At 35.8% G+C, this 13,981-nt stretch overlaps 2 protein-coding genes across 5 annotated transcripts; both read right to left on the bottom strand.

The window, feature by feature from the left end:
• Positions 1-491: 491 nt before the first annotated feature.
• LOC112185635 (chaperone protein dnaJ C76, chloroplastic) lies at positions 492-4,973 on the bottom strand. Its single transcript, XM_024323898.1, has 9 exons — positions 4,737-4,973; positions 4,329-4,457; positions 4,094-4,223; positions 3,803-3,923; positions 3,197-3,278; positions 2,910-2,963; positions 2,549-2,587; positions 1,617-1,716; positions 492-799 (listed from the first exon to the last, which is right to left on the bottom strand). Exons 1-9 carry the CDS (start codon positions 4,971-4,973, stop codon positions 669-671), a joined length of 1,023 nt encoding a protein of 340 aa, XP_024179666.1. The 3' UTR covers positions 492-668.
• A 1,506-nt stretch (positions 4,974-6,479) lies between these two features.
• LOC112188667 (pentatricopeptide repeat-containing protein At5g46680) lies at positions 6,480-11,298 on the bottom strand. 4 transcript variants are annotated; one of them, XM_024327830.2, is made up of 6 exons: positions 11,090-11,298; positions 10,859-10,971; positions 10,630-10,725; positions 8,468-9,885; positions 8,222-8,346; positions 7,805-8,051 (listed from the first exon to the last, which is right to left on the bottom strand). In XM_024327830.2, exon 4 carries the CDS (start codon positions 9,844-9,846, stop codon positions 8,473-8,475), a length of 1,374 nt encoding a protein of 457 aa, XP_024183598.1. In that variant the 5' UTR covers positions 9,847-9,885; positions 10,630-10,725; positions 10,859-10,971; positions 11,090-11,298; the 3' UTR covers positions 7,805-8,051; positions 8,222-8,346; positions 8,468-8,472. The 4 variants fall into 4 exon arrangements, with proteins under 4 accessions (XP_040370893.1, XP_040370894.1, XP_024183598.1 ...); XM_040514959.1 differs by lacking the exon at positions 7,805-8,051 and adding an exon at positions 6,480-7,013 and having other exon boundaries at positions 8,222-9,885; XM_040514960.1 differs by lacking the exon at positions 7,805-8,051 and adding an exon at positions 6,481-6,951 and having other exon boundaries at positions 8,222-9,885.
• Positions 11,299-13,981: the final 2,683 nt, after the last annotated feature.

The following is a 13,981-nucleotide window of genomic DNA, read 5'->3' as shown; positions in this document are numbered from 1 at the left end:
AAACTAAACGGTCGAGATGTGGATATGCGACCGAAAAGTAACCAAAAACTCGAACTTCACACTTTAATTTCAAAGCGGAGCTCCGCTCTAGATAGAATATATATATATAAATTCGTTATAGAGCATATGCCGTTGGGATCATATGGCATCTTGACTAGGATACAGCTCTCCAATGCAAAATCGCTCCCCGTAAGAAGGGGTACAACACACCCCGTAAGAGGGAGGGTGAGGCAACCACATGTTTGTAGGGTTATCCTAGACGCCATGTTCCTCTGGTAATCACAGTAGCTAGCTTCCCAACTTCTGGATGGAGATGAGTCCAGCTCTGAAGGTTGGTTGTGCGATGTTTTTATGTTGAAGGGTAAAACAAATGGGTAACTTTGAAGGTCTATTAACCTCCCACTCATCAACTTTGTAGTTTGAAGCAAAGCTTCCAGGTTTATAGATTATAATCAAATAGAAATGAACATAAACAGAGGATACTCGTTTAGTTCTCTAAATCTCTTCCTTAGAGATCATTGTATGGTAATTTTGTAGCAACTACACTGATTATACATATTGTATATCTGTTCAAGTTTTACAGGATTACAAATTTACAAGACGTATAGGCTATATGATCAATTAATTACAATTGACTATAAGAATACTGATGGTCTTAAATCTAATGGTCAGTTTTCATTGTCGGAGATTGCCTCTGGAAGTTTATAGCTAGGAGGCTTATCAGCACCCCTTCTTGAGTACTCTCTCCATCTTCGAGCTGCAGCGGCAGCTCTCGTTGCTCTTTCTTTTGTTTCCTCCTCTGCAACAAGGGAAAAAAAAAAAAAAGAGAAGGAAAACAAATTAATGTTGCAATTTTTGATTCATACACAAACATCTAAAAGGCAGAGTTAATGTTAAATAGACCACAACAATGCAGACAAGGTTACAAATGGAAACAGAAAACGTTACTCAAGATTTAACTCTTAAGTGCCTACAATCCTAGCATGCATCATAAATTGTTTGATGAGTTAGTTAATGGCAAGCTTGAAGTTAAAAATTATATCATGTTGAAAGCCTTTACTAGCTGAGGTAGGAAAAACCAGTAACAAAGTACATCGAGAAGATGCTGTGATCCAAGAAGCATCTACCAAAATAAGGGGTGTAGAAGAACTCCAGGGAAGGTAACACGGCTGGATATGTGCATAGAATAAGAATGTATGATACCTTATAACCAGTGGTTATCAAACACGTAGTTTAGCAATCACTGAAATATCTAAGTCAAAGGTAGTTTAGATCAAATTTGAGGCACTAATAGTTCCACAAGCAGTATTTTTTTTTTCTTATTTTCTGGAAAGCTTTCTTAGTGGTGTTATAAAAAGGTATTGACGAAAGGGAGGAATATTTGAGAGAGATTGACTTTCTTTGAGATAAAAAACACATCCAGATGTCCAAAGCTCTTAGGATCATACATAAAGGAGGCTAAAATAGTGAGTGTGATACATGAAGGAGGAGGTGAACTACACTCATATACACTAGATTCAATTTTTTTAATTCTGTATATCTATCCAACATTAAGTAGCACACTGTCATCTAGTATAATTATTATGAAATTTACTCAAAGAAAAACTTTCTTATACCTGAACTCTGGTACTCTTTGGGTTTGCCCCATACATTATCCCAGTATGATTCTGTTTTATCTGAATCTTTCTGCTTTGTCATCCTCACTTTAGCCTGTTCCTGTAATAATATCCATGTATTCAAATGGAGAGTAGAATGCAATCAGTAATTTTAAAACTTATAGACAGCCATCTAGAGTTTTAATACCAAGAGGAAAGACCAGCATATATAGGAGTTAGCAATTTATGAACACGTCTCTTTGGAGTAGAATATCAGACTATTTAACTATCCAGGGACACCTTTGGTTCATACGACTGACACAACCACAGATTAACATGAGTCACAACTGTAACCTTCCTGTTTCCCTACTTCTCCCCTTCCCACCCCAATTTGACTTTCCAAGTCCTAAAGTGAAAAACATTCCCCAGTCCTTGTCTTTTTATTTTTCATTCTTGTATCCTGGGAGCAATATTGTTTACTGCTGCTTAGCTCACCATGGTTACATAAGTATTTCTGGTCTTTTATCAAGTCTAGAAAAAAAAAAAGTACATTTCCTAGATTCAAACTAGTTGATGTAGAATCTTCACAATCTGTCGTAATAAAAGTTTGTTTCCTAGTAAATCATAAGTTCCAAAAGTACGCCAGTTACTCTATACGATAAAGCTATGTGATAGGCATGAAGTTCTCTAGCTTCAAATTTTCGGGAGAAATTTGAATATAACAACCTAACAGTGATTTTTAGGTGGGTTGAACTATTCCAATCAATTATGTATCTAAACAGACAAGACTGATAGCTACCTTTCATATTCAAATGTATCAGGATGAATCCCAGGGCAAAAATTTATTGTGTCTCAAATTTCTTTTTCATGACTTAACGTGGCTTAATAATGTAATTTGTGAGATCAGAACATAGAAAAATAGATGAAGGTCACAAACAAATATCAGTTCTTACCAAGACTTTTGCTTGCCTCTTTTGCCATCGAGAACTTGCCTGTCACAGTATAAAGGATGTATGAGTAATAAAACAACTCAGCCAGCTATCACAATGCTAAAGAGATGCCTTACATAAGTGTCTTTTTAAAGATGTTTTAGGAAGAAGAGTTTTAGAACCAAGAGTTAATGATAGTAATGAATAATACATGTAATAAATATTTCTACATCCTTCTCCCTTTGTCTTTTGATAACATAAGACTGTAACACCAATGAGAAATTTCAAAAAATAAATAAATACAACGCAATATCTTAGTTCATAATTACAAGACTGGCTTCATTTGTATAGAAAATGCATATATAGAGTAGAAATAGTAACGTACTGTTCTGAAAACATCCGCTGATGCTGAGCCCATACCTGCAAGCATCAGTGCAACCTGACCATCCACAAAAACTCTTTTAGCCACCAATATAAATGCAGTTCTGCTGGTTTAAGAAGGTTTAGAAGCTACACATACACAGAACTGATAACCACAAATAACTTGTGATCAAGGAGATTACAAAGATGCTCAGAAGTAAAGCATCTTCAAAATGGCGACATTAATCAGAAGGTTATATAAAAAAAGGAACTTAAATGGAAAATACAATTTACACTGATTGTTTGCCTTACATTTACTCTTTCTACTCTGCGCATTTCATCTTCAAGCAATGATAGTTGTGCAGCAGAAGTCCAATGGATGCAATCAACAGGGCTGAAATAAAGAAGATTTTGTTAACTAACAGTTCGAAGTCTACTGTTGTAGCAACTTCAAGACATCTGGAACTGCAATTAATGATTTTCTGGATACCTGAAACTTGAATCTAAACGTCAAGTTTCTGACAACAGCACATACATGCATGAAAACATAGGAATTAATATTGATGAAAATTTTGGACCAGGAGTGATGCTATGATAGATTGTCTCAACCATATATAAAGTAACTTTTTCAGCAGCCAACCCGATATTACAAGTGAAACTAATTATCATTCATTTTGGAAGTGTATCCTACTTTGTATCTAATTACAAGCAAACAATGACCACAAAAAGATACATTATTCCTTAATATTCTTACATGTTGTTTAGGTTTATCCTCCCATATCTGATATCAGTTTTTTAAGCCTTGCACAACAATGAAGCAGGCATCGAATTCAATTGACAAACAAGATTGGAAACTGAACTTGACAACTTTCATTGCAAATGTTCATCATATTATCATGACCACGAAGCAGGACCTACCAACTATCAATTGCTTGTTGAACTAAATCTTGATTTCCACACTGACTGTATACTCTGGCTCTTCCAAAGTCTTCCTCGATTGCAAAGACATCTGGTGCAACATTGGCACAGTTTTTGCAGCCTGAAAAGATAAATAGGTTATAGATTGTCATACTAACATCAGTACTCAAAGGTAGCAAGGAGTTCAAGTGTTTCTTTTTTCTTTTCTTTTTTTACACGAATGTCCTAGAAAGCAAGGTCCAATAAAATTCATACATGGAATAACCTCTTAGCCTCTTAACATGGGCATACCTATGCAGGTAAACTCATCAACGAATGTGTGATCTTTTGGTGCAGAGCTATCTACAAAAGGATTGATTGCAGTCAATGCATAACCATGAATTTCATCATAAACCATGCGCTGCACAGGGTCACTGAGAACCTGCACTAAAACGCTTTAATTCTAGTGAAATCACAAAAACAAACAACAAAAGGAAGACCAAAACATTTTAACCGCTTTGAGCTCAGAACATTTACGGAAACCCACCTCATAGACCTCATTGATGAACATACAGAAATTTGTTGTCTCCGGATTATCACCACTCAAGTCAGGATGACAAGCCTTCATGCAATTGTAATAGGCTTTCTTGATCTGTGCTGGTGTGGCATCTGGAAGCTATAGTAACATATTCAAACCCAACCAATAATCAGAGATCATATATACAAATCCACGCATTCCACAAGAAGCTAGTACGCAGTAAAAAAGAAACAAATCAAGAAAACCATTATAAGATATACAATTTGCCAACCAGATGTGAAGTCTCTTAATTCACAAATACACATGCATCACTGACTACAACATTTTGCATATTCAAACAAAACCCCATCAAACCAAACAAACAACACGCTCTCAGAACTAAACAAACAAAACCCAGATGAGTTTTGAAGCATTTACCAAACCCAAGACAGAGTAATAGTCATCAGCCAAAGCGTCAACTGAAGTAGAGCCCTCAGTTGCGACTCTGACTCTGCCAATGGCTCTTCGCTTCCCAGCATGTCCCATCAAACTCAAGCTATTATTGCCGGTCCTGGCCAACACGCGCCATGGGCTTCTTGAGCAACCGCTCGGTGGTAGTAATGGGTTATGGAACTTGAGAGCTTCAGTGAAAACAGGGGACAGCAACTGAGCCATTGGACATGAAACTCAACCTTGTTACAGAGAAAGAAAGAAAATGAGACCAGAGTCAAATGATCGATGAATTAATTGAAGTTGGATATTTTTGGGAGATAAATAAACGAAAAATGGATTTTTTTGAAGGTTTTTGAGGTGGAAGAAATTTTGGCGTGCAAGTGTGTGTGATGCTGAGATGGCAGTTGCAGAGCCAATTGTTTTCCTTAGAATCTGGACGAACCTCAGTTGAATCCCACAGTCAGGTACGTATAGCATACATAGGACACGTGTCACCTCGTTTCTAATTGTTGCTTCACGCTTCCAGCAACTGCTTTTTGTCCATAGTGGCAAGCTTGGGGAAGTTTCCAAACTTTAGGTTATCTGCATTAGGCGGAATAGCTTGGATCGTGCCACATTTTGCGCTTGGGTTTTGGGAGGGGGTGGGCATGGGAGTGGGGTTGATCGGGCTGACATGCAAATTTCTAATCGTCCGGTTTTAGCTCGTTTTATTTTGTGCTGGTTTCAAGTCTGTTATCGGCTTGTGTTAGAATTAACAATCTTAATTCTAAGATTTCTCGATCCATCAAAGTTAGCTGATAATGAACCGAATAGCCTTAAACCTGTAGATAACTAGGTCCTAACTCGAACATTTAGCTGACAATATACAAACTACCCAAATTCAGGCACCGCTCGAAATCTATGATGACAGTTTTCAACTTGAAAGAGCATAGAGTTAATTGAAAACTGAATACAAATTTAAAAATTAGAGACAGCTAATTAATTAGGATTAGGTGTTTCTAATTATTAGGGTTGAGAAATTATTTGTAATTAATTAAATGTTCTTGTACTCGAGGCTGTTGCTTGTAGCTAGAGTACCACGATTCGAACAAGGTGGAAATATTCTTACTGCTCCCATTTGGAGGTTGAACAAATTAATGTATTTGTATACCATAGACTTGTCCTGTTTTTGTGTTTCTTCAAGGCAAGCTCGGAGTTTTAGCACCTTGATTCATTTCTCCGTATCAATATATTCTTTAAACCTCAGCGTCTATCAACATCTATTAAATAGAGAAATCAACCTAATGCGACATTTGCGATTTGTATATTCTATCTATATGCACCAATTGTAAATATGTCATATGTCCAACAAAAAAAATGGAGATGTCCTCTGAGAGGTTATGTGATGGCATTATCACGAGTTGAGCCGAGTAAACCATCTGCTATATGGACTTGAAAAAGAGTAAAATTCAAATTTCTCATTTTACAATCTACGTTTTTTTTTTTTTTTTGTAACTTAAGTTTTTCTTTTTGCTAAAAGTTTTAATTAAAAAAGGAAATGAGTGTAGATTACAACTTAGCGGGTGAATTTCATCATCCTAAAAGATAACAGTTCCAACAAGTAAACAATTCATCAAGCTCCAACAGATCAACAGTGTAAAAGTTGAAATAATTAGAACTTTCAACTTCACCACTTGTATCGGAAAAAAAAAAAAAAAAAAAACTTCATCACTTGCAACACATGGTAATATATAATGATGCTATTACTATTATTACATCTGTCTAAATTCCAGAATGAAATCAAGTGATCAATAGTCAGTATCAAATAACTTTGCGCAATAAAAAAGAAAAAACCTGAGAGAGAAATTATGGTCTAGGTTTGCAGGACTACTTTACTAGTTTACTAAACATGGTAGAATATTATGATGTGTCAAAGGGAATTCTTTGGCGGTAGAAGGATCCAGTTGAAAACAGATTCACAAAGCAAATGAAACTTAAATCAGAGAGTCTTGATTCAAGTTAGTGTCTATGTATACATCACAATGCAAGCTCAGGTCTTGATTCAAGTTAGTGCCTAAGTATGCATAACACAGCAAGCTCAGGTAACCAACATCATCAGCAGCATAGCAATACAAGAAGATCAACAACTTTTAACTTCAGTATTGTAGAACAGAACCTCAAGAGAAGCCAGAGCTACCGAAGGTTGGCTGAAACTTATTAACTGAAAGCTGAGTCAGAATTCAAATCCTTGCTCCCTATATCAAGAGAATCCCCAGATTGACACTGCACAACTTGCCCGAACACTTCATAGTATATTTTTCAAAAATAAAAAACAGATACTTGCAAAAAGGATCCAGAAAAGATATAAATCAGCAAGACTACCTAAATACCTCATGATTACCACAAAAGTCCTCAACTAAGCCTAGCCTATGAACCCATCTTCTACATGTTCAGTAACAAGTTTCATGCTCAATAGAAAGGAACCCCGGTATCATATTTTCATATCTTTTTCCTTTCTTCTACTGTTCTACCTAACCAATATTGATTCTGTGAATTGAAGAATTGAGATCTTGATTCATCAAATCAGCTTGGTAACATATAAGATCACATCTAACAACCACAACATCTACATAACAGGACCCTCTCCCTCTGCTTAGAATCTGAATTTCATAAATCTATTATTTTGAGCCACTTGTATCAACTTCTATGACATCCTAAGTTAATCTAACTATTTTTTTTCTTTTTAAACTGCAGACACACTAATAAAAGGAAACAAAATTTTTGAAGTTAATATTCCACTATCTGCAATTCTGCAAATATTGAGAAGTTAACATAAGAGATCCTGGTAGAGAAGAAAGAGATGGGAGTAAAAAATAAATATAAATAAAGTAATAATGAGCATTTTTGAACCACTCTAAAAGTAGTACTTTGCTCTCAAAGAATCTCTCATCTCCTCCGATAAGAAATGAAAACATCATTTCATTTGAAAGTTAAGTAGCAGAATAGCAAATATTAAGTAATATTCAATGACTTCATATTATTATCTTTATAAAACAGAAACAAGTTTGTAATCATTACTGTAGGAAGTGGAGTTAAACTTCTATATTTCTCTTTTAGGAATCAAAACCATTTTTGAAAATGGACTCAACCTTTTATCCCTCTCTGGTCTGGTCCAGCCATAAAATGTATGTAAGAAACCGATTTATTAATTTCATGTGAACAATTACTCACATGAAAAGAATTCAATATACATGTTTCCCTCTCTGGGTTAGAGTTCTCAGTTTTATCCGAACTGACTCTCAACAATGCAAACCAGCATCCCTGGAAAAAGTGAAGCATATATTTAAAAACTTATTTCAAACAGATGAGAAAAAAGGAAGAGAATACAATAATGCAGATGTTCATGCAGTAATTCTCCAAATGCATTAGTTCGTCTAAACAGTAAAAGGAAATTTATTGAGTATTAATTTGGAGTAAGAAAAGACACTCACCAGTAGGCCCTGAAGAAACTGGCGTCAATGACTTGCCAAGTCTTACATGGTATGGGAGTAGTTTGTTCACTAAAAGCAGTGTCTTAAAGTTGCAGAACCCAGTAGGACCAGCAGCAAAAATACCACCATTTATAATGTATGCTGTAGAGCAAGCTTATCACCCAAATCATCAGATGCTTACAAAAATAACTAGAGTGGGGGTGGTGGTTCACATAATTCTTCAGGGTAGGTCATTTCCAGCAGCCAAATTATTAACGTAACAGCCGAGCTAACCGAATTTTTGATTGAAGCTTTCTTGCTTCATTTGTAAACCCTGAAGATCGAAGCCCATCAAGGAGTGCTCGCCTGGTAGAGTAGAGTAATATCATTCCCTCTCTTAAACATTTCATCATAAGCTTAGATGCACAAAGGACCCTTCCCGCCTTGCAAAGATTGAGCACCAAGGAGTCATAGGTAAAAGAATCCCTAGTTTCCATTGAATTGTACAATTCCATTGCACGATCAATTTCACCAGCTTTACCCAAGCCATCAATCAGACAGTTAAAGGCAACCAAGTTTTCCTGGAATCCCATCATATTCATATAATGTAAATGTTGTTGAGCACCAGCAATATTGCCCGCCTTACACAATCCATCAATCATGATTGTATGGGTATACTTATCACACAAAAGGCCCCCATTCTCTATTTCATCCAACAACTTATAGGCAGCTTCAACCTTGCCTTCTTTACAAAGCTTATTAAGTAAGGTGTTATAAGACACCAAATCCATTTCAATGCCACTATTCATCATCTGTTCCATGAAAGCATTTGCTCCTTCCATCCTTCCAGTCTTAAGTAAAGCAGCAATGACTGTGCAGTACGCAAAGCCGTCAAATGTATACCCTTTACTCTTCATCTCTGACATAATCTCAAGTCCTTGGTCGTATTGCTTAGACCTAAAGCAGCAACTCATAACTGTAGTGTAGGTTACGGCATTTGGCTTAAGACTTGATTCTCCAAGGTCCTTTAGAATTCTCCTCGCTTGCCCCACTCTACGTGCCTTGCAAAGCCCACTGATAAGAATATTGTATGTCACTAACGGGGGAACAAATCCATGACGTTGTAAATTCCTAAATAACATAAGAGCATTGTCCGTGTACCCATTTTTACAAAGCCCATTAATCATAATATTAAATGTAGCTGCATGAGGAGTGAGGTCGCTAAGTAAAATATCCTGGAAGACTCTGTTGGCTTCATCAGGTTTCCCTAACTTAAAGAAACAGTGCATCAGAATATTGTAACTCCACACATCAGGATGTATACCTTCCTGTAACATTTCCTCAAACAGATCCAGGACTCGAGATAATAAGTGATTCCTGGTGGCCCCGGATATCAAAGAATTGTAAGTAACGACATCTGGACTTATCCCAGCTTCTTTCATTCTATGAACAACGGAATAAGCCGCATCTACGCTAACAAACTGACAATATGCATGAACCAAAGTATTGTAAGTGACTACATCTGGAATCACCCCTAATCTTATACCATCAATTATAACTGCCTCCGCTCTCCCCAATAGCCGGACTTTACAAAATGAAGATATGCATACGTTCAACAGCAAAGTCGATAATCTACAGACCATCATTTACATCACACATAATGACTTGCTAACAGAAACCAAAACCTGAAATATTTCAAAACACAAAGTGTTAAGGATACTCCACTTCATTATATCTTCAGTATCATCAAAATTATCTCCCCCCAACATAAGCGACCATGACAACATTGAACCTATCGATCTGTCACTCAATACATAATCAATTCTTCAACAACAACAGTAATAGCAGAATATGCACAATATTCTTCAAGATACGAACAAGTAGTAGAGTAGAAAGAAATAAAGGTGAGATTCAATAGGCCTAACAATGGCGGCAGACTGTAAATTGGATACGAATAGGTGATGCCCAAAATTATATATGTATGGGTAGGGGCGGATCCAGGATTTGAGGTTCGGTGGGGCTTGAACTTGTTAACAAAGGGGGAAAAAATAGTAGAGAATCTCAACGGTGCGAGAGAATTTTATTAATTGAAAAAAAAGATACACCTAGTCAGGGGGGCACATAATGAGCCTTACCCCTCAAATGCATATACAAAATTAAACAATAAAATAAACGTGCAATGCAATATAATGCAAGAGCATAACTAACTAAATCCAACTCTACGAGTACATGAAGCTTCAAACTCTTTAATCACCTCGTCGTTGTCAATAGATTCAGCATAGTCTTTCTCAATGTGAAGGACCATACAATCCATTATGCCAATACAATTATAATTCACAAATACGTAACACCTAAAATTTCAATTATGAGAGTAATGCCAATACATTTATCAAAATAGCAAGATTTAAATATTTAATGACGGTATTTACCTTAATTTTCTTTCAAGCTTTCTCAACGGAGTTGTGGCCTCTGCTTCTCCTCAGTAACCTTAGTGACACTGTTAGTCTGATACAAGTTGTTACAAACTGCAATTGAAGAAGAATTTTATTACCATTAAATGGAAATCAAGGTATCAAAATCAAACCCATTTCTAACTACGGACTACCCAAAATCAGTATCAAATTATGAGTTATCATTTATCAAACCCATTTCCATTACCTTAATTAAATGGAAATCGAGTTATCAAACAGTCAAACCCATTTCAACATCAAGCATTCAAGATCAAAACTTGCAGCTTGAAGTGCCGGTCAGCAATTCGGCATTGTCCGCCCCTGTCCAACCATTCAAGTATTCAACAACCATTCAGAAACGCAGATTAAGAAGAAGTCAAGAAGAAGAGAAGAAGAGGAGGAGGAGCCGATGAGGAGAAGAAGACGGAGAGAGAGATACCTGGAGCCTCCACTCGGAGACCAGAGACGGGTTTGCTAAATTGCTAGTTGCCGGGTTGGGCTTGAAACTTGAAAGGCTGGAGGTGGAGCTCGGCGGTGGGGGCTGGGTGGAGCTTGAAAGACCGGAGACGCCGAGACTCGGGACAGAAGCAGGTTCGGGAGTCCGGAGTCGGCCACTCGGGAGTTCGGTGGGGATTGAGACGCCGAAGTGTTCCAAAATAAATAAAATAACTTATTTAGCTAATTTTTTTCTTGGACCCAAAAAGCCCGGTGGGGCTTGAGCCCAACCCAGCTTGTGCCTAGAACCGGCCCCGTGTATGGGTGAGAAAACAGACCTGGAATTGGATGCATAATTTCAAACCGAGGTTGGGTCTGTGTGCTGCTGCTGCTGCAATAGTGTGTGTGTGTGAGTTTGAGAGAGAGTGCAAAATTAGGCATTTGAAATGGACGGAGCGTTATACGTCGGGTGGGGTCATCCGAGAGCGCAGAATGGTGGGTTCGGTTTGTTTCGTTTCGGTTCGGTTTGGGTCATCCGGGAGCGCAGAATCAGAAAACGGGGGATACCTGCTTTTGTGCGGGTTTGAGATCAGATTTGGCGTCCTATTTTTCCTTTATATATTTGAGAAGTTTTAAATACACACCCCTAATTACTTAATACACATTCCATACTTAATACACCACTCATTTAATTTCTTATTCCAATATTTTACTAAATACACAACCCAAAGTACCTAAAATATCCTTAATCTGAAAAATCATGAAATATTCTACTTTTTTACTATATTAGGATTACTATTTAATACGATTAGTATATTCTATTATATTGACGTTTTGTAAATGACAATATTGATTACTTGTGTTTGTTATTGAGAAATCCATAAAGATTTATTATTGTTCCCTTTAAATAGATGCATATAAATAGGTTTTGTGTTATTTGAGCTCACATCCACCAAACACCATGTTAATCAAGTATAAAATTATGAGTTGAACATTCAACCAAAACTATATCAGTAGTTTCTCACTTTCGCCACAGTAGTGGAACTAAAAAGTTGTCATTAGAGGGATCAAACAAATTAACAGTTACAAAGTTTTTTCACATGTGATGTTATATATTAGAAAATAAATTGATTAATCATAACTCTTAGAACAAAAAAGAAAATTAACTAAAAAATGGGAGTAAAGTGATATGTTTTAAAAATATTTATTGCCATTGATTTTGAAATTCTAAATATTATGGTTTCTAACCTCATTTAATTACAATTTATTTAAGGAAAGATTAAATTAGATAGTTTCTAACTTTATTCTTGTATTAAATTGAGAAGCCATGTATAGAAATTTTTTGTGTTTATGTAACTATTTATACATAAATATTTAAATAGAATAATATAAGGAAAATATGACTATTTTTTTTCTTCTAAAATGCATAGATGTCTGTTTTTGTCATTTAACCTACCTACAAAATTTAATTTGAAATATAAAATAATAGGGATGTGTATTGAGTGATTAGGGGTGTGTATTTAAAATTTCTCTATATATTTTTGACGAGTCTTTATTTTATTTTCCTTTTTTCTCTTAGTTAAACTACTAAATATATATTGAGCTCGGAACTATATTAAAATAAATAAAATAAAATAAAAAACATTAGTCCACCACACCCGTACATACGTCAGTGAGAATCGAACACATGACATTTACAATGTTGAAATTATAACTTACCAACAAGCCACAGCTCACGGACTAGCTCGGATCTATATTTGGCAAGAGAGAATCTTAAGTAGGGCAGATGTAATAACCCAAAACTTAGTATCACTATAGAGCACTCTAAAATACCTTAATGGCACGTTTACTTACTTAGAATAGAAAATAATCATGAATAGGAGACAAGTAGAATGGGAGAAGAAAGGAATTGGTATTGATTCTGGAGGAATGATTCATAAACCCATTTTCCCCCTTCGTAATCGAATTCTTGAGTATTCAGGAATCGATTCATGATAAGGAGGTGAGACCTACATCCATTCCGATTCCTTCATGTGTTAGTAAACGCTGGAATTCTTTAACCCGGAATCATTCTTATTCTTTTATGTGTTAGTAAACGCAGGAATGTTTTTACCCCGTAATCATTCCCTTTCCTTCCAAGTAAGTAAACGTGCCCTAAACTTAGAAAGAATCCAAGTATCTTCTAAGCATTTCCTTTTAGAAACCAATGACACCACACAGGCACATACCATATTTACAAAATATGTAGGTAATTTTTCAATTTTAGACTTCTAGTTACTTTCCAAAATACCTTAGTTCCTATTTCTTGTGTACATTCGATATTTGTTATTGAGCTCAAGACTATTATCTATATTACTTTTATGATACATGTCATTTTCGTACTAATTATTGCTAAAACATATTTGAACCTTAAGAAAGCACCAAAATTCCTTACATATTAGTTTGAGTAAATGTGTATATCTATGTATATGTACATATAATTGCCATTAAACACAAATTATGCTAAACTGATAGTCTGACAGAACTAATTGCCATTAAACACAAATTATGCTGGCATGCAAGAAACATATGCCTACAGTCTACAAACTATTATGCAATATATAATTTACAGTGAAATAAATATTATTATTATTATTATTATCATGCAACTGACAAGGATTTTTCCAGGTGACCAATATTATGCATGAAAATTTAGTTACAATGTCAACAGAGATAAAGATATCTGCTACTGAACTAGTACCATAGTAGCAGTTATGGTGGGTACGAAAGATCTTAATAGAATATGGACAAATATGTATTATACGTGGGAAATATAACAAGTTAAGCAAGGCTTTCACATGGTCATCAATCACAAACCGGCAATTAATAAGCAAAAATAATTGTAATTGGTTAGTTG

This window comes from Rosa chinensis, chromosome 2, assembly GCF_002994745.2.
Source record: "Rosa chinensis cultivar Old Blush chromosome 2, RchiOBHm-V2, whole genome shotgun sequence".
NCBI lineage: Eukaryota > Viridiplantae > Streptophyta > Magnoliopsida > Rosales > Rosaceae > Rosa > Rosa chinensis.
The sequence above is the reverse complement of the archived record's forward strand: the minus strand, read 5'-3'. Positions and strand labels throughout refer to the sequence as shown.

What these genes read in the sequence shown, in the direction of transcription:
- LOC112188667 (XM_040514959.1), bottom strand. Translation starts at nt 9,846, where the DNA reads ATGATGGTCTGTAGATTATCGACTTTGCTGTTGAACGTATGCATATCT.
- LOC112185635 (XM_024323898.1), bottom strand. Translation starts at nt 4,973, where the DNA reads ATGGCTCAGTTGCTGTCCCCTGTTTTCACTGAAGCTCTCAAGTTCCAT. An exon ending in CAACAAGCAATTGATAGTTG is followed by an intron (nt 3,279 to 3,802) that starts GTAGGTCCTGCT and finishes TCTTTATTTCAG; the next exon opens with CCCTGTTGATTGCATCCATT. An exon ending in AGAGGCAAGCAAAAGTCTTG is followed by an intron (nt 1,717 to 2,548) that starts GTAAGAACTGAT and finishes ATATTATTACAG; the next exon opens with GAACAGGCTAAAGTGAGGAT.